The sequence below is a fragment of the Schistocerca gregaria genome, chromosome 4 (assembly GCF_023897955.1).
Source record: "Schistocerca gregaria isolate iqSchGreg1 chromosome 4, iqSchGreg1.2, whole genome shotgun sequence".
In the NCBI taxonomy this organism is placed as follows: domain Eukaryota; kingdom Metazoa; phylum Arthropoda; class Insecta; order Orthoptera; family Acrididae; genus Schistocerca; species Schistocerca gregaria.
The window spans coordinates 363,852,391-363,879,480 of NC_064923.1; the positions used below are offsets into that span (position 1 = coordinate 363,852,391).

At 41.7% G+C, this 27,090-nt stretch overlaps 1 protein-coding gene across 1 annotated transcript in view; it reads left to right on the top strand.

Moving 5' to 3' along the window:
- The window catches only part of LOC126267079 (uncharacterized), a 108,798-nt gene extending 84,956 nt beyond the window's left edge, over window positions 1-23,842 (top strand). Inside the window, exons 7-8 of the mRNA XM_049971942.1 lie at window positions 10,703-11,036; window positions 23,809-23,842. Coding sequence (XP_049827899.1) covers window positions 10,703-10,900 — 198 coding nt within the window. The 3' untranslated portion in view covers window positions 10,901-11,036; window positions 23,809-23,842. The remainder of the gene's footprint in view (window positions 1-10,702; window positions 11,037-23,808) is intronic.
- Window positions 23,843-27,090: the final 3,248 nt, after the last annotated feature.

Below are 27,090 nucleotides of genomic sequence, written 5' to 3' on the forward strand. Positions count from 1 at the left end.
TACACCCTGTACCTATATGTGGAAGGTAAGTACTGTTCTGTGTCGTCACTTAAATTAACATATTTTTCTTCTCTCTCTGCGTCGTCATTAAATGTCGCCTCTGATTTATACACCACAATCTTTCCATCTCTGCCCTTTCATTAAATGTCATCTTTCATCTGTGGTCACACAACATAAAGGAAAGGTCGCATTAGTAGCTGACTCCCACTACACTGTGGGAACAAATCCTGACTTGATAAGTTTCAACTCACTTTTGTTTGTCGCAAATAGCTGGAACCAGTCTCAACTTTCTCAGTCAACGTCATGTGCAGTCAAGAAATCTCCAATCATCTCATATATTGCCCAGTACAGACAAATGCATGTGTGGGATAATAACGGTCGCCTTGTCAATTTACCGACATTGCGACACCCAAAATTATCCAGAGATGGTATGGTAGTCAACTTGTCAACTGACCAACATTTCCCCACCCAAAAAGTAAACAGAGGGAGTATACGAACGTGTTTTACTCCTGTTCAGCACGTTATTCGATTCATATGTCATGACGTTTGAACTGTCTAAAAGCGTAAGTTGATGAACATTTTAAATTGTAAGATGAAAATAATAATCTAGCATGAGGTATTTATAAAATCAGATTAGTTTTTTAGATGAGATTAACATAGTGTATTTTGCTAATTCTCACTGCATTTTTAGCTGTAAATTATATTTGCAGTAGTGGTCATGTGTGTGTTTTGTAGCCAGTTTTTGTGTGTTTAATTCATGCTGCCTAAGACTGAAGTAACGTATAATTTATTTAAGTAATGTCAGTTAGTAAGCTGGGGGTATTTTAATACGTAATACAGGCGTAATACAGACATTTAGATATGGAACTATTTAATTTGTAAGTCCATTGTTTTCGCAACGTTTGCGAAATCTTACGTATTTTGAGGAATGTACAACTGTGTGTGGTCAAATTTTTGAACAGATAAATAAATATACTTGCTTGTTATGGCACTCAGGCTACACGCGCGTGTGATATTTACTCGGAAAAAAATGAATAATTTTATCATAGAATTTACTTTCGAGATGCCAACTTGTTATCTTCTTTTGAGATGTTACAACTGTCATCATCTTTGGTTTTTGTGTGTGTGTGTGTGTGTGTGTGTGTGTGTGTGTGTGCGCGTACCAAGCAGTCGTCTTTCACTTTTAGTGATATAACGTAATAAGACACCTACTTCCTTCCTGAAATCGTGTTGCAGTTTAAATGATTAAAAAACGTTTTTCCTCCCTGCCTAAAATTCTGTTTGACAATATTGTGTGAGTGCGATTTTTTCATCACACGCCTTTATTCCATGTTGGTGTTATTTAGTAGTTGATTGTAGGCCATACAGTCCTTTTTAGACAGATTTAGTTTTGACTGGCAAACGTTATAAACAGCCTTGGTATCATAGTTCCGATTGCAGAAGTTCGATTTGTACTTAACCTTGACAGTGCCTAATCATTTGTAGTAACTACCGATCAGTATTATAGATTATATTTCTATAGTGGTACATTATCTTCACTGCTCATAAACTGACACTGAGAAACGTTAGGCTATGACAGCATACGGCATTGGATTGCACAGTCCTGAAGTACTATATTCAGATATCGTTGTATTGGTTGAAACGGCTCTGAGCACTATGGGACTTAACTTCTAAGGTCATGAGTCCCCTAGAACTTAGAACTACTTAAACCTAACTAACCTAAGGACATCACACACATCCATGCTCGAGGCAGGATTCGAACCTGCGACCGTAGCGGTCGCGGTGTTCCATACTGTAGCGCCTAGAACCGCTCGGCCACCCCGGCCGGCGATATCGTTATATTACTTACACCATGAGTAAGCCTAGACAATTACATTCAGAATCCCTATTTGTCTACGTGTTTTCCTAGTACTTTAGCATGGTCAGGTTCGATTCGTTCTTTTATGTGTTACTTTAAGTATCAAGTGGCTGTTATGTTTCTTAAACCACGTGTGTTTGGTATGAAAACAGCATACTTCGGAGTTTTCAGTTATGTTTTTGGCACCAATTTGTGTGTGTGTGTGTGTGTGTGTGTGTGTGTGTGTGTGTGTGTGTGTGTGTGTGTGTGTGTGAGAGTGAGTGTGTGTTTGTGATTAAAATAATTGTAGTACAGCCATCTCTTGGTGAATATAGGCAATAGGGGTATAAATCAACAGTTGATCTTATTTCGCGTTTGCTAAGCTTTGTAGATGAAACTCATGTTTGACATTTATCTATTACCAATTCGTTAATCTCTTCTAAAGACAAGTCATAGTTTAAGTTTGTCACCAAAGACCTCGGGAAATTCTTGACCGATTTACTCCCAGTTTTTGCAGGGTACTCTAATAAACGTTCGGAAAGAATTAGCCTACACATTTTTAGTATATGTAAAGGGGAATGGTTTTCAGATAGTATTTCAATTCTTGACTGATTTACTTCATCCACGAAGGGCATTTTATTTCTCTTGTCTGGCTCAAGACGTACACACGTGGTCGAGGAAAGTATAACCTAAACGTGAGATAACCGTGCTGGAAAGCGCTACTGCTAACGACGTAAGCTTCCACACACATACAGACAGCACAGTCGGAAGTATTTGCGAAGACTGCACACTGCGTTTGCCTCAAATTTTTACACAAGACTCTAATAAACGTTCAGGCACACATAGGATACATATTTTTCATATATACGGTATATAAATAAATGTATAAAATCTATGCTTCTATATGAAGTCATAGTTCAAGGTTGTTATCCGAAGTCTCGACAAGTTCTAGACAGATTTATTTCGGTTTTTGTACATGATACGCTATTAAATGTTACTTGGTTACTTGTGCTTTCTTGGATACTGATTCGCTTTTTAATTTTAATACTACACTGCGACTGACTGAAGATAGGGTAAGTGGAAACGGGCGTAGCTTGTTACATAATAGGTAAGAGGAGTAGTGGCTTGCCACATGACAGATAAGAGGGGGAGTGGCTGCCACCAGGCCGCGCCGCGAACGTCACGAAGGTAGGCCAAGCTCGCTTAACACAGCAGAGGAACGGCGTTTCTACACCTGTTAACTCGTAATTCGATGTCTATGTGCAAACGAGAATTGCACCCTGTACTGGAAGCCACTATGTATGCACTCTTACCGTTATTATCTCCGCAATGCCTACTAATAATTTCTTACGGCTGTACTGGGGTAAAATAAAATTTAAAAAATTGCCAAAATTATCTGTTGCACAAGGCACCACATTTTGTATGGCACAAGGACTGTTTAACAGAAGAGACTAAATGCTATAAAGAAGCCGTTCTACCATTTATGTCTAGTGGTCTTAAATTTAGTTGTACGACTAGTAATCAGTAGACTTCATAATAGCAGATTCCAGTAGAAGATGCACTTCTCGTTAGTACGTAGACACCCAGTTGCGAGTTAACAGGTGTAGAAACGCATTTCGTCTGCTGAGTTGAGCGAGCGAGGCGAGCTCAGGCCTGCCTTCGTGACGTATGCGCCTCGGGCTGCCTCGCCTGGGTCACGTGATTTAAATAAATTAAAACTTTGCGACTAAAGTGCGCCGGATAGCACGTACCTCTACTCTTCTAATTCATGGCAACAAGTGGACCGGTACTTTTGAGTACGAGGTGTGGTCATATAATAACCAGAATTTTCGTTTTCTCTTTGGAAGAATCATAGTTATTCGTCTACGTGAGTGGTACCTCCTGACAAAACAGTTCCCACCATATATTACACAATTCAGTAATTTTTCCAATCCTCGAAATACTTCTGGAATTTTATCTTTGAGGAAAGCGTTTTGCTCTCCCAACAACGCCTTTCTAATCTCATCTATGCTCCTAAAACGACGGCTCTTTAAGGTTTTGTATTTTTGATAACAGGAGACACGGGGCCTTATCTGGCGAATATGACTCATGAGACATCATTACAGTACAGTTTATGGCCAATAGCTCATGAACAAGCAACGAAGTGTGACTAGGTGCATGGTGCAATAGCCATAATAGTTCCGCCATAAATCAGAGCGTTTGTTTTTCTGATTGTTTCACGCAGACGACATTGAACCACATTTAACTAGTAAGTAGTATTACTTATTGACCGTTCAAATTTGTGGCAGCGACTCCTGGTGCACCATGCCGTTCAAATCGAAGACTCGGTAAACATTTGGTGGCGATCTAGAGTGCTTCTACTGGGACGATTGAGTCTTACTTTTGACGTCATATTCTTAAATCCATGTTTCATCATCTGTGTTGACACGTTTCGTTAGGTCAGCACCGTTGTTGACTTCACCTGGAGATTCCTAAGAAATTGCGTTCGTCACTTGTTTTCCATTTAAAAATACAAGATTTTGGATTAAATTCAGCTATTAGACATTTAGTACGCAAACCATCCGAAACGAATAAATGGCATAAGACAGTAGATGTACCAACATCAACAACAACTTTGCCTATTGTGATTCGGCTATCGTTCATAATTTTTTTCCACGTTTTCATTGGCTACAGAGTGCTGGGACATCAAACGTTCTCGTCGTCTTCAACGTCTGCACGGCTTCTTCGGAACGTTTGTCACTTACATCTGCATCTACATCTATACTCCGCAAAAAACTGTGAAGAGCATAGGAGAGGGCACGTCGCGCTGTACCAGTTAATAGGGCTTTTTCCAATTCCATTCACGTATGGAGCGCGGGAAGAACGGTTGTTTAAGTGCCCCTGTGGATGTTGTAATTAATCCGATCTTGTCTTCAAGATTCCTATGGGATTAACATGTAGGAAGGTGTAGTGTACTCCTAGGGTCGTCATTTAAAGCTGGTTCTGGGAATTCTGCGAGTAGACTTTCTCGGGATAGTTTCCATACATCTTCAAGAGTCTGCCAGTTCAGTTCTTTCTTTATATCAGTGACACTCTCCACGGATCAAACATACCGGTGATCAGTCGTGCTACCCTTCTCTGTATAAATTCAATATCCCCTGCTAGTTCTCTTTGGTACGCCTCCCACACACTATAGCAATATCACAGGATGGATCGCACGAGTGACTTGTAAGCAGTCTTCTTAGTAGACTGATTGCCTTTGTCTAGTATTCTAACAATAAATCGAAGTCTACCATATGCTTTTTCCACGACTGAGCCTATATACTCATTCCATTTCGTATCCCTACAAAGTGTTACTTGCAGATATTTAAGTGAGTTAACCGATTCCAACCGTGACTCACTAATATTGTATCCGTAGGATACAATGTTTTTTCGTTTCTTTAAGTGCACAGTTTTACTATGTACACATTCATTTCACATCCCTAAAAATTGCTACACTCAGGTGTTCCGATTCCAGCCAATTTCAACTGTGACTAGCTGATATTTTATTCACGGGATACAACGTTTTTTCGTTTCAGAAGGCACAGTTTTACATTTCCGAACATTTAAAGCAAGTTGCCAGTCTTTGCACAATTTTGAAATTTTATCAGAGTCTGATGGCTATTTGTGCAGAATGGTTTAGACTGTACTTCATTGTAGATAACCACATCATTTCCGGAAAAGTCTTAGGTTAGTATTAATACTGTCCGCGAGGTCATTACTGTACATCATGAACAGCAGGGGACCCAACACACTTCCATGGGGTACAGCAGAAATTAATTTTTCATCTGTCGATGACATTCCATCCAAGACTACACGCTGTGTCCTCCTTATAAAGAAAACTTCAATCGAGTCACAAACTTCGTTAGCTCTTGCTTTATTTATAGCACACTCACCAATAGCGTTATTTAATATTTCTAAAACGTTGCTGCATTTTCTTCCGTTCTTATAACAAACTGTTAATGCAAATTCTCTGATTCATTTTCATACAAAAGGAGGAGGTCTTTACTACAAAACCACCTGCAACCTTTCTCACTGCAAACAACAGACTAAACATTCGATATGGCTGTCACTATACAGATTAGAGGTATTCATCTCAGACTTCAGTCTCGCCCGTATGCGACTGTTCTTGATGCGCTTTTGGCAAGACTTTCTTGGTGGTCATTTGTGCTGTGGGACGCTTTTTTTCTTTAAAACTGTGAAATAGTTGGTTTTCGTTCCTGGTTAGATGATAATCCTCTTCCTATTTCACGAAATTCGTCTTGATTTAGCGGTAGATTTTCCTTATAAGACTCGTTAATAACTGAGTGCTTTTTGACACAGTGCTGTGACGAAGTAGGAGGACATTCTACCGAAGTTCCGGAATAAGCCAGGGTATTTCCAGCTGGAATAATTTCAAGCTACTACGCAGCTGTTTAATTTTGCTAGGAAATTGCGTCATTTTAATGTCCGATGAACAAAGTGCCCAAGGCAATTTTATCATATTTACCTAAAGTTTCTCTTATTCTCTCTACGAACCATTTGAAATTAGAATGCCTAAGTTCATTTTAACACTTGTCTGTAGTTTATGAACAATGACGTTCTAAATTTACAAAAAACTGATGAATTTGTTTCACTCATTGTGTTATTCAAGTTACCTCGTTTGAATATCAAGGTAGAGGATTTAATTATGAGTGAAAGTTCCCAAGTATCACCACAGGTTGGTTTAAAAACGGTTCAAACGGAAGCTGAAATGTAAAATGTATTTTGGTAACACTTTTACAAAAAGCTTTCCTTTGATTTAGTCGAAAATTTGAAACACATTTCTTATTTAGGAGAAGGAACTCACCACCAAGTATCAGCTTGGATCTATTACGGCAATAACGACAATAAATATTTTTGTTTCTGATTCTTTCTTGCACCCTCGTTTCGAAAAATTTAGAGAGATCCGTTTCAACTGTACTAATATTTGTCCAAACCACGATCTGTTTCGAAATATTAAAATCTTATCTTCAGTTGTATGGTAACTGTCCGCCGCCTGGCAGCCGCACGATAGGAATACCAACCTCTGACAGTAGTGGTTGGCATTCCTATCGGACAGTTTCCATACACCTGAAGATGGGATTTTAAAATCTCAAAACAGGTCGTGATTTGATTAAATATTAGTACAGCTGACGCGGAGCTCTCTAAATTAATAATCATGCCTCTTAGCTGTAGATGTCCTAGGTACCAAATCTTATCGAAAAATTTGTTTCGTTATTTTGAACTGCTAAGAGAACGTGGTCGCTGTACTCGACAGGAAGATTGTTTATTGATATCACTTTTAATTTCAGATACAGGCTGAGAGCAGTACTTAAAGAACTGAGGGACTCGTACAGTGTCAAAAGGAGGGGATCGAAGCGTTGCGTATATGTCACATCTTGGAGAATACGATTTCTTCTACTGGGCCATAATAAGTGAACCCCATAAAGTGCGTAGGATCAAAGCACATAAGAAATTTTTACTTCTAGGAACAAGCTGAATGAACGAAAAGTCTGAATATTTTCTGATACTGCGATTCTGTTAGCAAGAGGGGAGGAAAGTGTCAGTATCAAAATATGATACCAGATAAAATCACCTGGACACATTGGGTATGTCCACCCTTCGCCTTTATGACGGCTCGAGCTCTGTTCGGAACAGTTCAATGAGGTGTCTGTCTCTGAAGGAATGTCAGCCCATTCTTCCTCAATAGCCGAAACTAGAGGAGGTACCGACAGTAATGTTTGACGCTGGAGTGCGGAGCGAAATCGACATTCTAATGCATCTCACAGGTTTCAGGTCTGGATGCTATTGACCACAGACAGTTGTCTCACAGATGCTGCCTTGCATGCGTACAATATCATTCTGACACCACCAGCCACTGCCCCCAAATTGATCCTCTGCTGTACACAGTAGACAATGACATAAAATGTGTTCATATTTTTCTACATTTAGCGTTTCCTTAAGGGGATTATTAATGTTAAATTTGTATTTATATCCCGTTTTCTTTGGAACTAACCAAAGTAATAAGACAAACATTTCCAGGGCTTATATTCATACATTCACTGATCTACTATGAAGTATTTAACTTTGTTTGCAATCAATATATGATGTTTTTAGTGAAAGTGCCAAAAATTTATGTCGTTACAGTATTCTCTTTGGTAGAGCCATATTAGAGAGAGAAATACAACTCAGATAGCAACAAGCCCAAGTATACACAACGAAAGATGTAATGCGGTACAATAAAACAACACAAATCACCACCGTCTACAGCAAACAGTTCCCGAGATATCTTCCCGAAACTGAACAAGTGCTCATGGAACCTGTAAAATTACTTATGCCTTACATTATTTAAAAATAAATTGCAAACATTTATAATCTCCCAAAATCAACGGAACATACAAAAAATTACAGAAAAAGATTCACCAATAATTTTCCATAAGAAAATAAATATCGACACTTTTTTTACACAGATCACCTTTTGTACACTCCGTTAAGCGCAATACACGGACCACACTCTAACCATAACAAACACCCCCATAACCCCCATACTGTAACACAACGTCCTATGCAGTTCACTATTGGCACTAAACTTAATGGCAGGTAACATTATAAAGGAATTTCCCAAACGTACACATTTCCATCAGACTGCAACAAGTTACAGCTTTTTCATCATTCCAAATCACTCTTTTGGGTCTTTACTCGTTTCCAGTCACTCATTATCCAGTGGCTTAACTGACTACAGAAATGGGTGGCTTATGAGGAGCTGAACGGCAGTCTATTCTTATCTACTTCTTACGCACTGCCATTACGCTGGAAATTGAAATATTTGATGAATTTTATTTTTAATTGATGTAAGTATTCGAATCGAACGTGGAAAAAGACTACAGCGAGATTTAGACCAGCAATCCATAGATTACACAATTACCATTCGCCATTGCTGCCGACTCAGTTCCGCACATCATAATCACAAACACATCTTAACGTTGTAAATAGAGTTCCTCGGAAAATTGAAGCCAGTTTTCTCTGGAAACTTGTGAGAAATATAAAGAACATCGTGTTTCTTGGCACTTTTTAACGGTGTTCCACGCGCGTGTTTCAGCAGGAAGCAGCGTCAGCCATTTTCACCGCACGTATTACACATGGGACAATGAGACCATAGTTACCGTTTACAAAGACTGCGACGGTACATGATTTTTGAAATAAAAGCTACACATCTAAAGTATGATCAAGAAAAACATGGGTGGCTGTTAACACATTACAATATCTTTAAGTTGAATTTACAGTAATAAGATCCTAATACTTAAGTAGAACCTAATACCAACAGCATAACAAAAATGGTTCAAATGGCTCTAAGCATTATGGGACTTAACATCTGAGGTCATCAGTACCCTAGACTTAGAACTACTTAAATCTAAGTAACGTAAGGACACCACACACATCCATGCCAGAGGCAGGATTCGAACCTGCGACCGCAGCAGTAGCGCGGTTCCGGAATGAAGCGCCTAGAACCGCTCGGCCACAACGGCCGGCAAGAGCATAACACCAGTGTACGTGTGCTACGACTGCTGACCAATCTTCTCGTTTGTGTTTGTCTGCATAAGGGTTTATTCTTATAATGAACGAAGTACACTGAGGTGACAAAAGTAATGGGATATCTCCTAATGTCCTGTCGAACCTCCTCTTCCCCGGCGGCGTGGCATGAACTCGACAGGTTGTTGGAAGCCCCCTGCAGAAATATTTAACGATGCTGCCTCTATAGCTGTCCACAATTGCGAATGTGTTGGCAGTGCAGGACTTTGTGCACGAACTGACCTCTCAATTACGCCCATAAATGTTCGATGGATGGCCAAATCATTGGCTCTAGTTGTCCAGAATGTTCCCCAAACCAATTGCGAACAACTGTTGATCGATTGCATGGCGCATTTCCAGTCAGGGACCGGTTCAGTTGGACTAGAGGACCCAGTCCATTCCATGTAAACACAGCCGACACTATTATGGAGCCACCATAAGCTTGCACAGCCCTTATTGACAACGTGGATTAATGGCTTCGTGGGGTCTACGCCGTACACGAACTCTACCATCAGCTCTTCAGACTGAAATCGGGACTCACCTGACTGGGCCGCTGTTTCCAGTGGTCTAGGGTCCAACCCATGTGGCCCTGAGCCCAGGAGAGGCGCTGCAGGCGGTCTCGCGCTTTCAGCAAAGGCACTCGCGTCGGACGTCTGTTTCCATAATCCATTAACGCCAAATTTCGTTGCTTGTCTGTTAGCACTGACGACTCTACGCAAATCCCACTGCTCTCTGTAGCTAACAGAGGGCCTTTGGTGAGAGGTAATGCCTCAACTATTGAATTCTCGGCATACTCTTGATACTGTGGAATCCGACATGGAATATCCCATCCACCTAGCCCTAACTATCATTCCCCATTCAAAGTCTGTTAATTCCCGTCGTGCGGACATAATCACGTCGGAGTTGTTTTCGGATGAATAACCTGCGCATAACTGACCTTATGTACTGATACTACCGCCATTTGTATGTGTGCATCTCATGACACACCTCAGTGTATAGCACAAATACTTTACAGACATGTTTGCTAACACAATTCCGTTAAAATGGAACTAAGCCAACACAGGAAATTACAAAATTTTGTTACTTTACATAAAAATAATGCGCGGACAAGAGCGGAGTAGATCATTTCGGAAACGAAAAATCAACATGACTAGTGTAAATAGATAGTTAAGATGAAACAGGAATACTTGGAGCTGATTTAGATTAATGCGGTAACCGCGAAGCCTTACCACTAGTGTATAAGCCAGCGTGTCTCGTGTGCCACTCTTCTTGTCACAGGTGCTGTGCGACGCAGAGTGCGGGCTATACCACATGAACATTCCGAAGCGAGACGTGCCGAGGAGCGTGATGCCTGATTCGCTTCGCGACCTCCACGGCTTCGACCAGCAGCTGCGCGACTGGATCATCTTCCGTGACTACAAGAACATCATGCAGTTCTACGAGCACATCTTCCTCCGCCACGCCTTCTACCAGTGAAAGGGCACCCAGCCGAGTCGCTGCAGTGTCGTGCACCTCAGCCGCTCGCAGCCCGTTCTGGTTCCGAGATACATGTCTCGCTTACGAAAGTATATTAAGTTGTCCCTGTTGTCAGAATGGTCTGAATAAACACCATGTAAGTGATTCAAGGGTTTCTATACTACTACAACCTAAGTATAGTGCTGACTTACTCGAGTGCTCTTGTGAGCGCGAGTGAAGGTGAAATCGTAAGATGCTGAATTCTTGAACGTATTCTAAGCTCTAGTATAATAAGTTTCCTTGAGGCAGAAAAACTTCTGTCCACAAATGAGCACGGATTTAGAAAGCATCGCTTGTACGAATGTCAGCTTTCCATCTCACACACGATGTCTTGCGAGCAATAGCTGAAGGGGATCAAGCAGATTCCGTATTCCTAAATTCCAGAAAGCGTTTGACACAGTGAGCCACTGCAGACTGTTTTATGAAAGTCTAAGCATACTTAATAAGTATATTTCGACGCCACGAAGAATTTGCCCTGGGCTTTAAGTTCATCAGTGACAAGGGTATCGTCAAGCATGCTCCAGGGAAGTGTGATATACCACTTCTGTTCTTTGGGTACATAAATGATCTGAGGATAGAGTGACCATAAATCTGCAGTTGTTTGCTAATGACGCTTTCGTGTATGGGAAGTCTCGTCGTTGAGAGACTTTAAGCAGATACAGAATGACTTATCCAGAGGGTAGAAATAGAAATACTTGTTGCGATGAGCGTCAGATCACTATAAATGTAGAGAAATGTACGCTAATGCAATTCACAATGGAAAAGTGCCATTTATTAGGTTTTTTTCAATTACTTTCACGTATGGAGCATGGGAAGAACGACTGCTTAGATGCCTCTGTGTATGTTGTAATTAGTCTGACTTGTGTTCGTGATCCGTAAGAGAGGTAGACGCAGGAGATTGTGGTATAAACCTAGGTTCATCACTTTCTATCGTTTCTCGACACACTGTAACTAGTCTTTCACGGGATAGTTTGCTCCTGTGTCTCAAGAATTTGACAGTTCAGCTTTTTCAGCGCCTCCGTAACTTTCTGGTATGGGTCTGTCTTTTCCTTAACGCATTTAACACAGGATTTTTTCCCAAAAATTGCCTTTTGAAAGTCTCAGTGAAGTGATTAGAGGCAGTTTCTCATCATACTAGTGCTCCAACGACCGTGATACTGTCTTTCCATTTGACGTCTTCATGATATTGTTCCTCACAACAATCACTCAAATTTTAAGGGTGATTTCTAGATGATTCTTCAGAAAGAGACTATTCGTGAGGGCCTTCAAACGGTTTAGGACCTTGATCTTGACCAGCATAATGGCTACTATAGAGATGTAATGGGGAGGCTTTCTTTTTGCCGAAGACCTTCTTTTCACAGTCTTTTCTCATTCACAGATGGAATCAAAACATCATTTTTCGATTGTCAAGTCCAACAAACACCCCTTCTTTCCGTCTTTTCGACATACATGAAACACACACAAACGCTGGGTAAGGCATCCACAAATTATTTTATTTGACCCAGTCAAGATGTAGAAGTAAGAATATAATTTTGTTCTGATCCAGCCTCCTCTTCAGGCTACAAAGATTTTCTTGCCTGCCAATGCATTCTTGACCTACAGATCCGTTGCTTTACTATCCCGTATATTACACGTACGTATACCCGAAACAGTATACGAAATAAACAGGGTGAATGATTTGAGAAACCACTTGCAAGTACAAAAGTTTATTAACAACCCTTGACCATGGTTTCCACAATTGTAAAATTGTCTTCTTCTGAAGTTAATGGACCTATTTAGGCCATTTTTACATCATATTTAAAACGGACCGTCAAGGTTTAAAGGATCTACAACACCAATGAATAAAAATATAATAAACAATAATTACTTACACGTAAAATCACATGTTGGCGACGACAAATGTCAGAGCCAAGTAACTCACTTCAAGTAACAGGGTACGTGTGACCATTAGTAAAACCAGATAAAATCCATCAAAAAATATACGCATTGGACCTGGGCTAAACGTAAAAGCCCTCACGCTAGATTTTAAATGGAACTGAAACGCAATGAAACGGCTCGTATGTGGCTGTTGCCGTGCGGCTACTGACCAAGTTGTGCAGTAGACTAAATAGGAAACATCGGTAGGTGGTGTACTTGCGCGAAAATATATACACATAGCAACCAAATAAAGTGTAAGCTATCAATCGTCACACTATATCGAAAAGGGAATGAGAAAAATTTTAGGTAGTAAAATGACGGAAGACGGGAGGTAGGGTGGAGGTGGGGAAACCTTAAAAATGAATTACAGCACTAAAAAGGAGGATAAACAGAAAGAGATAAAATATTTTACAAGAAAAATGGAAATCTGATGAGAATGAATGACAAGTGGAGGCCACAAACGAATTATAACTACATTAACCATCATATGCTGGCTTAAAACCTTCAAGAAACAGTCGACTCGCAAGTTGCAGCTGTTCATTCAACAGATTACAATCCCTACAGAGTGTGTGCTTGAAATTTACAGCTCTTCACGTAAGTCCATTTTCCGCCCTTTAACCCCCTTACACAAAATTACGGTCAGCCAGATATTTACGGGAATATTTAGCAATGATTAAATGTTCTTGCAATATGGACTGGTGCACATTTCCACCCCTGTTTCTTGGTAAATGTACTTTGTCTTACATCGATCGCGCAGGCAGCTTGACCAACATAGTAACAGGGGTAATTATTACAAATAATTTTGTATACACCTGAATTAGAAAACGAATTACTGACATTGTTAATTGTATTCACAAAATTTTTTCTTTAAGCTATTTCAATGAAGAAGTTTACATTACATTTGTATTTATTCTCTAAAAAATGTTTTATCCTGCAGGATAGGTTTCCTAGGAAAGGAATGGAATTTCGTTTATTATTTTCCGCGTTGTTGGCGCTGTTTGTACTTCTCAGTAACGGGGAATATTTTTATAGGTTTTCTTGTTGATGATGCGATCAACTATAAATTATCTGAAATTGCCGAACTAATAAGTTTATTACAGGTTATTCTCCAGAATAATTACTTCATCTTAAACGGGAATGTGTATGTACAACCGGAGGGCTTAGGGATGGGGCCCATGACCAGAAATAAAGTCTTTTTCTTGCTCGTCCTTCGTTGCAGTTATAAAGCCTGACTATTTAACGACACACACGACGCGACGGGTTATCACTTGGCTCACGACGTCGCTTTTGTGGCATTTTTAATAAACCAAATCTGTAGTCGATGCGGTAACACAACAGAAGCATACTGTAGCAGACACAATGTTACCCTAGAACTCGTCAACGTGGTAGCGGCGACATCCGAACCGACTTATGTTGCTGTGTCGTAATTGGTTCAGAAGACGCAGGGCCTTGTTTGTTTGTCAGCTATACTGCCAACTTTATGGCGTTTGCGAAGTGGTCTGGAAGTGGCAGGTTTCAGCGGGCCTTGTATAACGTAAGTTGTTCCACATGACATGATCTATCATTCCTCTTAATTTGTCGCAAAGACTTTCAAATAATCTGTATTTAATGAAACTCGATAAAAATACATTCTTACATTAGTGTTAGCTGAAAAAAAAATGGTGGGCCCTCTAACTTTTCTGTTACCGTATTAGGATTGAGCATACTAAAAGACATTAGAATAAATCCCTTTAATGAAGCTCGTCTCTGCTTCTACAACCCCACTCCTTTTTCTATTGTGTTAAATGGTAATCTTCATCGTGTAATGCATTTGCCTAGATGTCTGGAGTACTTTCTTCTGGTGGGGCCAAGGCTGAGTTACCTACTGTTGTCGGAATGACGGAGCGTGCAGTGTAGGGGAGCAGGCAGGTCGGCACCTTGGCCGATAATGGTACATCAGCGGAACAAGAATTTACGACTCGTGTTTGACGGCGTCCAGGCCAGGGGTATCACAGCGCACTGCCTCGGAGTGTTCTCACGCTGTCTCAGCAGTCTTTGGAGGATGTCAGCCCAGTGGCATCCGTTCACGTAAACACTGGGTCGGGCAGGGGGCAGATCTCGCTGGCGGTCGGCGTAGTCCATACAGTGACTGCGTGTTGCCGGAGCATTCTCATGGACATCGGGTAATCTCTCAGTAGCTCTGCGCGGTGTGGAGATGAGCGGCAGCACAGCCCTTCCGCCAAGGAACGCCGGGGATGTCGATGACTGCTTACAGGTACTAGTCGGGGAAGCAGTGGTTAGCGTCACTCCTTAATAATGCGACTGGATAATGGAGCGCCAAACTACCGTGGACTGGGAGCGCCCACTTTGATGAAAATCATGTACTGCTCCAGTAACGATAACTGACATCTCACACAGACAGAAGTGTAATTGTGTGGACAAATAATTTTCGTTGTTGCCGAAAATGCTCAATAAACACTTGTCTGCACAAATTTTATATATTCTAGGGTTGTGGTATTTAGATGCTTCCTCAAACTGAATATTTATTGTAACCCTTACCTCTGTTAAAACCTTGTTCCTTTCTGCCCTCCTTGTCCGGAAGACAGGCATTTTACCACAGCTATTTTACCACTCGGAACAATTTCTCCTCCTCCATTAGGCGTTATGCTAGTTTTCTCTTCTCTTTCCAGCTGAGGTGCAGTCTACACGTAGTATAATCAACAACATCAACGTTTAGCTCTGTAACCTGAGATATCTGTCTATGCCGGCCGCTGTGGCCGAGCGGTTCTAGCCGCTTCAGTCTGGAGCCGCGCGATCGCTACGGTTGCAGGTTCGAATCCTGCCTCGGGGCATGGCTGTGTGTGATGTCTTTAGGTTAGTTACGTTCAAGTAGTTCTAATTTCTAGGGGACTGATTACCTAAGATGTTAAGTCCCATAGAGCTCAGAGCCATTTGAGCCGTATCTGTCGATCCAACTCCAAATTGGCTCTCATGACAGAAATGTTCAGACGACGTCACTCATACTGGCTCAGAATAGACACGAATTCTACAGTAGCACATCCACGATGACAGCATTATTTATTGTCCTCCCCTATATCCTTTAAGTTTGTTAAACAATGTCTAAAGCTTCATCTATCAGAGGCTTATCCTTTTCTAACTGAAGCAGCAGGTGAAACTTATTTTCTACGTTTACTACAAAACTGTTGGACTAAATCCTATTACGTCTGTTCCAACTCTCTGTTGTTGGCAGTTCCCACCTCTTTGTACCTTTCTCCCTCCTTAGCCTGAACGTGTCTTTCTTAGCAGCCCCCTTCCCCTTATCTGTCGTCGTATCTCTGTTGTAAAAGTATCAGAACTCTGAAAAGTCTCAAGTACTTTCCAAATTCTGACGCTATTAATGTCACAAAATAACTACCGCTTACGTCACAGCATAACCCAGGTGTGACAATGTTACAGCACCCGGGTGTAACAAATCTACGGCAAGTCAGGTATTTCTCATTCGTGCTAAATAACTGTCTAGTAAGAATACGTGAAACAGTTTACCGAGAAAAGGACAGAACAGTTTACAAAACTCACACCTAAACGCGACAAATTACTTGCACAATTTCATTTAACCAGGTAAATTAAGATACACTGTCTTTCGGAAGAATTTACTAAATGGTAAACAGACAAATTCTGCTTAGCTATCATGAAAATAAAAATAAAAACAAAACTGTCTCTGTTTACCGTGTTAAAGCAAAAACAGCATACGACTACAACCTGGTTTCACGCGCTTTTGGGCTTTCTCGAATATCTGTTATTACCAGCTAAATAACGTGTCTTCACGAGGACACAACAGTTACGTGTCGCACCTGGACAAGAATACCAACGTAATATAAATGTATGAATATACAGATAGAGTATACGTAGCTCAGCACGTGAGTCTGAGAAGATGTAAGTTTTAGAATGCACTGACCACGTCTTCTCTTTGATTGTTTAGGATTGCCGCACCGTAAAGGCCAACAAGATTTGAATTTATTAATCTAGTTATGGAGCAGATAGTTACACCGTGTCTAATTGCGTATATTGCACTAGCTTATTAACGAGTGCCTGACTTTGACATACATATCATTTGTCACAGCTGATCAAATGCAGTCAATATTTGCTCATGCATTTGTTCTCTTTTTTTATAGGGCGAGACGCTAATAATAGTGTTGACATCGTGCCAAATTAAAGGGAACCATGATTGCATCGTCCGCCTGATTGATCCCTCTCTTTCAATATTCTGCTTGCCGTATTTGTTGGTCCGAGGACGACATGCTAGCAGCGTATCTCCTTGCGCACACCGACCTATTTATGGGAAGAGTACAGACATAATAACCGTGTGTATCCCTTCGCACAAGAAGAAATGAGGCAAATAATTTTAAGATAGAAAAAAATCTACAGCAATGGATGGAGTCCCCACTGAAGTAATGACAAGCCTTATGTCCAATTTGATATCTACGTGTGTGAATTGTACAACGATCGTCACATGCAGGGAACGGTCCCCTAACCATGGAAGAATACTGAGTGGTGATCACTAGTAAAGGAGAGGACAATCTAATTATAAGCAAATCCTACAGACCACTTCGTCTTCTGAAAGATCTACATAAATACTCCGCAATCCACCATACGGTGAGTGGCGGAGGGTACCTCGTACCACAACTAGCATATTATCTCCCTGTTCCACTCCCAAACAGAACTAGGGAAAAATGACTGCCTATATGCCTCTGTACGAGCCCTAATCTCTTATCTTTGTGGTCTTTCCGCGAAATATAAGTTGGCGGCTGTAAAACTGTACTGCAGTTAGCCTCAAATGCTGGTTCTCTAACTTTCCTCAGTAGCGATTCACGAAAAGAACGCCTCCTTTCCTCCAGAGACTCCCACCCAAGTTCCTGAAGCATTTCCGTAACACTCGCGTGATGATCAAACCTACCAGTTACAAATCTAGCAGCCCGGCTCTGAATTGCTGCTATGTCCTCCCTCAATCCGGCCTGATAGGAATCCTAAACGCTTGAGCAGTACTTAAGAATAGGTCGTATTAGTATTTTATAAGCGGTCTCCTTTACAGATCAACCACATTTTCCCAAAATTCTACCAATGAACCGAAGACGACTATCCGCCTTCCCCACAACTGCCATTACATGCTTGTCCCACTTCATATGTCTCTGCAATATTACGACCAAATATTTAATCGAAGTGACTGTGTCAAGCGCTACACTACTAATGGAGTATTCAAACATTACGGGATTCTTTTTCCTATTCATCTCTATTAATTAATATTTATCTATATTTAGAGTTAGCTGCCATTCTGTACACCAATCACAAATCCTGTCCAAGTCATCTTGTATCCTCCTACAGTCACTCAACGACGACCGCTTCCCATACACCACAGCATCAGCAAACAGCCGCACGATGCTATCCACCCTATCCAAAAGATCATTTATGTAGATAGAAAACAACAGCGGACCTACCACACTTCGCTGGGGCACTCCAGAAGAAACCCTCACCACCGATGAACACTCACCATCGATCTCGTTAAGATATTTCAAAAAATATTACGCAAAAGATTACATCATAGAGGAATACACGGAATGAGCCCTCACCAATACATATTTGAGGCGACCCCGCAAGCGATAGACACATTCTACGAACGCTACAGTAATGATGATCAGTATTGTATGTATGTGTTGAACTGGGGACCTAGAAACGACGGAGAGTGGTACACAAACTCACAACAGTCCATTCACCCCACCGCCGCTCTACACCTAACCCAGGGTTATTCTGCGGCTCGGCCCCATTGGACCCCCCCTCCCCCGGAAACGGCCTCATTCTAGACGAGTGTAACCCCGATGTTTGCGTGGTAGAGTAATTATGATGTACTCGTATGTGGAGACAGTGAGTGCGCAGCAATCGCCTACACAGTGTAACTGAGGCGGAATAAAGGGAACCAGCCCGCACTCACCGAGGGAGAAGGAAAACCGCCTTAAAAGCCATCCACAGGCTGGACTGCACACCAGACCTCGACACTAATCCGCCGGGCGGATTCGTGCCGGGGACCGGCAGGCCTTCATCTGCGGTCTAACGCACTGCTTGCCGGGCGGGCTATGATCAGTATTACTGGCGCTTTCGATTAACTGTAGCTGCCTTCTTTCCTTGGTCGCCTTAGGAAGTTGGTGTGTCAAGGGGGCAGTGCGACTGCCTGAGTGACTATCGCCACGGAAGCCAGGCATGTTTAATATGCCTAGGAAATTGAATGAAGACTCTATATCGAAAGGCTGTCTGCAGAATCAATGTGTGGTCCACAGCTTTGAGATGTAACAATGACGGCCACATAATGTAAGTAACACGGCAGCGGCAACGTAAGCCGATTGGTATCATTTGCAGATGACATGTTCGTCGTAAACGGTGATTCGTGGGGATTTAGAGAAGAAAAATGTAATATTGCATACATGAACTTAAAGGATGGAGTCGAAGAGTCAAACAGTTAGTAGCGTCTCACCAAACTACGTCAAGCTTTTCATGTACAGCGGGTACTTCTCGTCGCTGACCAGGGCTACCCACCACCACGACACTGGATAAGGAAGCCACAAGCTGACATTCGAATGATGTAACTATAAATTCAGTAGATTAACTAATTTCAATAACTGGAAAACAAATAGCAAAGAGACGTGTATTCGAAGTACAAAACTCTCTCGGTCTTTACTCCGAGTCATATCTTTGTTAACCTGAGTTTTAATTCAGACATAACCACAGAGGAAATTTTATATGCTAACAGTAAAGGACATAGTCTGAAGGCTGCCGGGTTGGCGAAACATTCTTGAAACACCGGATCAGTCACCCATAAAATACACAAGAAAAAGCCTCAGCATATGAGGCAACGGAAAAAAAACTTGACATTCAATTGGCTGTATCCTTTCTCTCAAGTTCCTGCTGTCGTCATAAAGAAAATTACAGATTAATTGCAATGACTCTTGGTCGCAGAAGCTGCAAAATGCCTCGCTTGGAACGAGCAGATAGGATCGCTCTTGTTCTTACAGCCATCGAGAAAAGGGTGCAACTGATTGGATAATCGGAAACATACTACCGCGTTCGATCGAAAGTGGCTTTACTACTACTTTTCATTCTCAGAAAGGTACAAAGGTATCTAAACACCATGGTGACATTGAATATATGTGTTTGTTTAATAGTCTCTCAGTACTACTTGACGATCACGCAGATTAAGAACTTTACAACAGATTGCCAAAGATTAATTTGTGTTAAGCATTTACTTCTGGTTGAGCAGCAGTCAGTGGCGGCGCATCTATCAAAATAAATTAATGAATTATATGTGTTCAGCTCATATTCCTCTTCGTCGTATTCTGTAGTATCAGTGGCTAAAAGCAATTCCTAGGAAGAGGTCGCTGTGGTTAGTGGAAGTAGCCTGAGTACCGTTTCTTTGCCGCCATTTTCTTAGGTTAGTAGGGGTAGCCCAGTTGACCTATCCCCCCACCAAAATTCAAACTTCCGATCAGTTCCTAGGACGATGTGATTTACGTTAGTGGGGGTAGTCCAACTGCCCTATCTTTCCAACCATTTTCTTAGGTCAATTGAGCTACCTATACTAACCTATCTCCCCGCCAAAATTCAAAATTCTCGCGAGTTCGTAGGATGGGGTTTCTTAGGTTAATGGAGGTAGTCCAGTTGACCTATCTTCCCACCATTTTTGAATAACGGTACTCGCATCATCAGCTGACGTCAATCGCATCATCAGCTGACGTCACGTGACGTCATGTACTTGCGTCACGGCTGCCATCTTAGATTTGGGGCGACGTCCTTGTAAGGGGCGGCCCACTTTGGGCGATGGCCCCCTTGTGCCACTACTGACTCATACTCCGAGACAGCGCCGAGTCCCCGTCAATGTCCTTCATGTTCGATACTTAGAGATTATCACAGGACGTCCGACGGAATTGTCCCCCACTGGTGGTGGATTCATTGCCCAGCGAGGGTAATGAGTTACATGAACGTGTAGCGTTCGTTATTTGGACATGTCCGATGGAACAGGCACCACGATTTCCTATAAAAGAAAGCGAATTATTTAAATCTAGGGTTCTCTGCTGTGTTATAAGACCCTATGGCTAAAAATACAGTGCCAAGAAGAATGAATTGCAGGATGTAGAAATGCCAGAACTTTGAAACCAATTGACATTTACACGCATTGAAAACAAAGAAAAATGTATGCCATTTCGTATTACATACCCCCCTTTCCTTGGTTTTGTAAGTAACACCATACACATGGTTGCCATCACTGTCCATGCATTCCTCTATATGATAAACGAAAGCTTCCATAATCCGACGAATCATGTCCAATGAGATGTCCTACACAGCTGCACGTATTCTTTCCTCAGTTTCAGCCACACTATGAGAACGTTCAGCGTACACTTAACTCCTTAAGTATCCTCATAACAAGAAGTCAAGGGCAGCCAGATCGGGCGACCGTGCTGGCTAATGGAAGTTTCCAGATCTGGAAACCACCCGACCAGGGTAATGACTTTTTAAGACAGTCACTGACTGGCGGGCCTTATGAGCTGTTTGTTGCCGCATCCTGTAGGAACAACATGCCGTTGTTCAGCCTTGCAAGGAGGAGGTCATTTAATATTTGGACATAGCGACCGCTAGTAACCGTCGCTACACGGTCATAAAGCTCTTCAAACAAATGTAAGCCCATGACGCAAAATTAAGGCACGCCGCACGATAGTCACACGTTCACACTGCAGCGTTTCTCAGTCGACCGATGAGAACTATCTATTTCACGTGGCGCCCACTATGTGTAAATCTGTTTATTTAAAGCACCATGTAGATGAAAATTATCCTCATCCGACATCGGCATGCTGTTTCGCATCTGCCGTTCGGTTGCTACAAGTTCCAGGAATCGCAAGGCAACGATTCGTCGGGACATTTTATCTTCTTCGTTTAGTTTCTGTGCGACATGCAGTTTGAATGGTTATAAGTACGGCTTATCACGGATGATGCGCTGTGCGGCACTACCTGACACAGCGGCAAGGCTCACCTCTGGCGGCAGAACGGTGAGGACGTGGGATGAGCGCTGGAGGCGCTTCCTCTACTTGCTTCGCCGTCCGCTGCGCCCTTCGTCACTGTTGACTTCTTTTCTTCGCAAAAGATGCGGTAGTCTGAAATCATTTCACCCAGCATACAATCGTCCAATGATCCGGGAATTTACAATGTCGTTTCAACTCGAAATGGCGCAGAAAGCCTTGACGGCCAATGCTCGACGCTCTGAACTCCACAAGGGCATAATTATAAATGGCCGTCATTCCTTAATGCGCATTTTTATATCGCGCAGGCGCAACAGCACGCCGAACTAGGTGACTCAAATATTACTACAATAACGGAAACAAAATCACAACATCAAAAAATAATTAACAGAATAATGAAATTGCGGGAACACATTTGTCTAGGTAGCATTTGTAAGTGATTAACATCGCAAGATCATAGGTTAAGGAACGCGGGAGATAAGCCATTGCAAATGTGAAAAATCTGCTATATTAGTAAATGGTGCAACCGCCAGAATGTTAAATGCAAGCATGCAAACCTGCGTGCATTGTGTTGTACAGGAGCCGTATGTCGGATTGTGGGATGGAGTTCGATGCCTGTTGCAATTGATCGGTTAATACAGGGACGATTAATGCTGTTTGTGGATGGCTGTATGACGCTGGTGTTGTCGTCCGATGACGTCCAGTATGTGCTCGACTGGAGGCGGATCTGGTGACTGAATAGGCCAAGACAACAGTCGACGTTCTATAGAGCATGTTGGGTTACAACAGCGGTATGTGTGCGAGCGTTCCCTGTTGGAAAACACCCATGGAATGCTGTTCATGAACGGCGGCAGCACAACAGGTCGTATCAGCAGACTGACGGACAGTCAGGGTGCGTGGGATAATCACGAGAGTGCCCCCCCCCCCCCCCCCCAAAAAAAAGGTTCGAATGGCTCTGAGCACTATGGGACTTGGCTGAGGTCATCAGTCCCCTAGAACTTAGAACTACTTAAACCTAACTAACCTAAGGACATCACACACATCCAAGCCCGAGGCATGATTCGAAGCGACCTTAGCGGTCGCGCGGTCCCACACTGTAGCGCCTAGAACCGCTCGGCCACAGCGGCCGGCTGCTCCTGCTGTCGTATGAAATCATACCCAGATTATAACGTCAGGTCCAGTGCGGCTAGAACGCACACGGGTTGGTTCTAAGCCTCAACTCGCCTCCTCCTAACCAACACATGCCCATCACTGGCGCCGACGCAGAACCAGATTTCATCACAAAACGCAACAGACCTCCGCCCTGCCCTCCAATGACTTCTCACTTGACAATACTAAATTCGCAAATTGCAGTGGTTTGTGATCAATGGAATGCACGATACAGGGTGTGTAGCTCCGAGTTTCTTTGGAGTAACCGATTTGTAACACTTCATTGTGTCAGTGAGTGCAAAATGCTGCTCCAATTGCTGCTGCAATCGCACGATGGTCTTCTGTCTCGCTAGCGCCATCTTGCAGCCCGGAGAACGGTCTTCTTGCGACCGTACATTCTTTTCAACACCGCTGCCAGCAATCATGGCTACATTCCTGCTAAGTCTATATTTATTACTCTGTCGGATCCTGTACAAGACTGCTTTTTGACAACAATGTGCTCGTCTCGCTTCGTACGTTGCTTAGCAAAACACCGTCTATCCGTGGTCTAATTTTACATTACCCATTTGTTTCCTCTGGCCAGAATGTAACACAATGGAATTTTACAATCAATTTCCATTTTCGTAACGTTCACCTGTGAAAAAAGGGAGGAATATGAAGTGCTGTAAATTAATATATATAGAGTAAGTTGATTTAATATGAAAATAGTAGCTCATTTTTCGCTAACGATTTAATGTATACGAGATTTTTACATGCATTCTGGTTTTACAGTTTGTTAAATGTCCGAACAAAAGAGCAAAAAAAATATACCAAGAGGAAATGTTGCTTTCACCCGGTGTCCAAAACACGTCACCCAGTGGGTTAATGTAAGATGAATGAAAAACATGTGAGGAACGAAAATCTCAGGCGCGTAGACGTAGCCACCCTACGCCACATGTTAGAGCCTAAATTTCCACCAACTACAAAAGGTACGTGTCCAGTTTGTTTTACTATACTATTGCGACAAATAAAACTTAGGTAGTACTGCTATGAACATGTTAAACTGGTATATCAAAAGACACTCTTGTGAAGAGGCACCAAAACGGTGCAATTTAAATGTAGGCAAAATTACTTGTATATCCAATGACTTAATTGATTCCGATTGATATATTCAATCCATTCTTCTTCAACCCAAACAGATGCAGAAATATCTCATTCAGGCGCATCCTCTTCCACTTATTAATTCTACATAATTATACAGTAATTGGTTTTGTACTACGATCTGCGACTCCTCTTGTCTTCTGTGGAATGCTTTCGAACTGTCTAGAAGCAGTATTCACAGGGGTCCTCAAGTGAAACATTAGTATTAGAACTGCTTAAAACTTGTAAAAATGCATTACCACGCACCACTGCTGTCATGTGAGATTTTGTGGATCATTTACGCTGCATTAAGGTAGTTTGTAAGAGATGAGGGGCATGAAAGGGAAGCAGTGGTTGGGAAGGGAGTGAGACAGTTTTGTATTCTATCCCTGATGTTATTCAATCTCTATATTGAGCAAACAGTAAACGAAACAAAAGAAAAATTTGGAGTAGGAATTAAAATCCATGGAGAAGAAATAAAAACTTTGATGTTTACCGATGCCACTGTAATTCTGTAGGAGACATCAAAGGACCTGGAAAGGCAGTTGAACGGAATGGACAGTCTCTTGAAATGAGGATATAAGATGAACATCAACAAATTCAAAATGAGGTTAATGGAATGTAGTCTAATTAAATCAGCTGATGCTGAGGGAATTAGATTAGGAAGTGAGACACTTAAAGTAGTACATGAGTTTTGGTATTTGGGGAGCAAAACAACTGATGATGTTTTGGTATTTGGGGAGCAAAACAACTGATGATAGTCGAAGTAGAGAGGATGTAAAATGTAGACTGGTTAAGGCAAGGAAAGCGTTTCTGAACGAGAGTACAGATTCAAGTGTCAGGAAGCCTTTTCTGGAAGTATTTGTATGGAGTGTAGCCATGTATGGAAGTGAAACATGGACGAAGCTTTCGAAATGTGGTGCTGCAGAAGAACGCTGAAGATTAGATGGGTAGATCACGTACGTAATGAGGAGGTATTGAACAGAATTGGGGAGAAGAGAAATTTGTGGCACAACTTGACTAGAAGAAGGGATCAGTTGGTAGGACATGTTCTGAGACATCAAGGGATCACCAATTTAGTATTGAAGGGCAGCGTGGATGGTAAAAATCGTAGAGGGAGACCAAGACATGAATACACTAAGCAGATTCAGAAGGATGTAGGTTGCGGTAGGTACTGGGAGATGAAGTAGCTTGCACAGGATACAGTAGCATGGAGAGCTGCATCAAACCAGTCTCTGAACTGAAGCCCACAACACACACAAGATAGTTAAACAAACTTACCTCAATGAATGACTGAAAATGTAACTTGTGGTAATATTTCCACTTCAAAAAGAATTAAGAGTATAAAATGGCATTAGTTTTTTTAAAAAGTTCGAAGTGATTTTACCTTGTTTCTGAAAGTGTCGCGAAGGATGCGCGTGAAATTCAAAGATTCTCAAGTAGGTAGATGATTCATTTCTGATGCACAATAATTTTAAGCTGCTGGGGTTGTGGAAATGCGATTTTATAATCAGAAATGCACCTCTTTGAATTCAAATCTGTAAAACATTTTCGTCGTTTTATTCTAAAAAAAGGAATCACACCCACAAAAGTAAATTAATTTTTCAAATGTTTTGTAGATGTTATGAAGCTCCTGGAGAGGAAAAGGTTTAAAATTAGCGCTTATAATTACTGCCGCTAACTAAAATTTTCTAGTCTGTGCGAACTTCATTCAGTGTCTGCAGTAATGAGGGCAGCATAAACAGTGATGGCCCCATTAACAGTTACTTCATTTAAAATGGTAGCCTATAGCAATTTTCTCATCAATAAGCACATGTTTTTTCTTGCGCTTTTTCGACCAAAAATCGTATGACGTTTTCGTTGCGTTATCTAATTTGTATTTAATTCTCGAACAAACGGGACGGAGTAAGTGAGTCAGAAGGTAGAGAGTGGGTCAAATGCTAAAAAATAACTTAAAAGGCTAGTATCATTGCCTCCTTCTATAGGCATCCGAGAGTAGATTCAGCCGATATTGTTCGTGCGTACGTAAGTGTCCTGCTTTGCAGTGTTCCCCTAAAATGAACGGAGCAACCAGCGAAAACCATCCATCGATGTAGAAATAAAGTTAACGAAGAATGGAAGTACAGTTCAGTGACAAGTGCCCAGTTTCAATTTTTAAACGTTAGTGAATTCTGCCGAACTCTTCCGTGAATGCTCGTTCTCTTGTGTCTGTTTCTCACGACATGGTTAACACCAGTACTCGTGGTGAAACATGTAGGAAACTACGTCAGTCGTCGGAATAATACGAGTATGAGCGCAATTGGAGTAGTCAGGTCCAATGTAAACAGAGAAGATTAGCGTAACTTAGTAGGCTATAAACTGGGTGATCAAAAAGTCAGTATAAATTTGAAAAGTTAATAAACCAAGGAATAATGTAGATAGAGAGGTGAAAATTGACACACATGCTTGGAATGACATGGGGTTTTATTAGAACCACCCCATATTGCTAGACGCGTTAAAGAACTCTTGCCCGCGTCGTTTGGGGATGATCGTGTGCTCAGCCGTCACTTCTGTCATGCGTGGCCTCCCAAGTCATCAGACCGCAGTCCGTGCGAATATTGGCTTTGGGGTTACCTGAAGTCGCAAGTGTATCGTGATCGACCGACATCTCTAGGGATGTTGAAAGACAACATCCGACGCCAATGCCTCACCATAAATCCGGACGTTTTACAGTGCTGTTCATAACATTATTCCTCGACTACAGCTATTGTTGAGGAATGATGATGGGCATATTGAGCATTTTCTGTAAAGAACATCATCTTTGCTTTGTCTTCCTTTTTTATGCTAATTATTGCTATTCTGATCAGATCTGTCGGACATTTTTTGAACTTTTGTATTTTTTTGGTTCTAATAAAACCCCTTGTCATTCCAAGTATGTGTGTTAATTTGTACCTC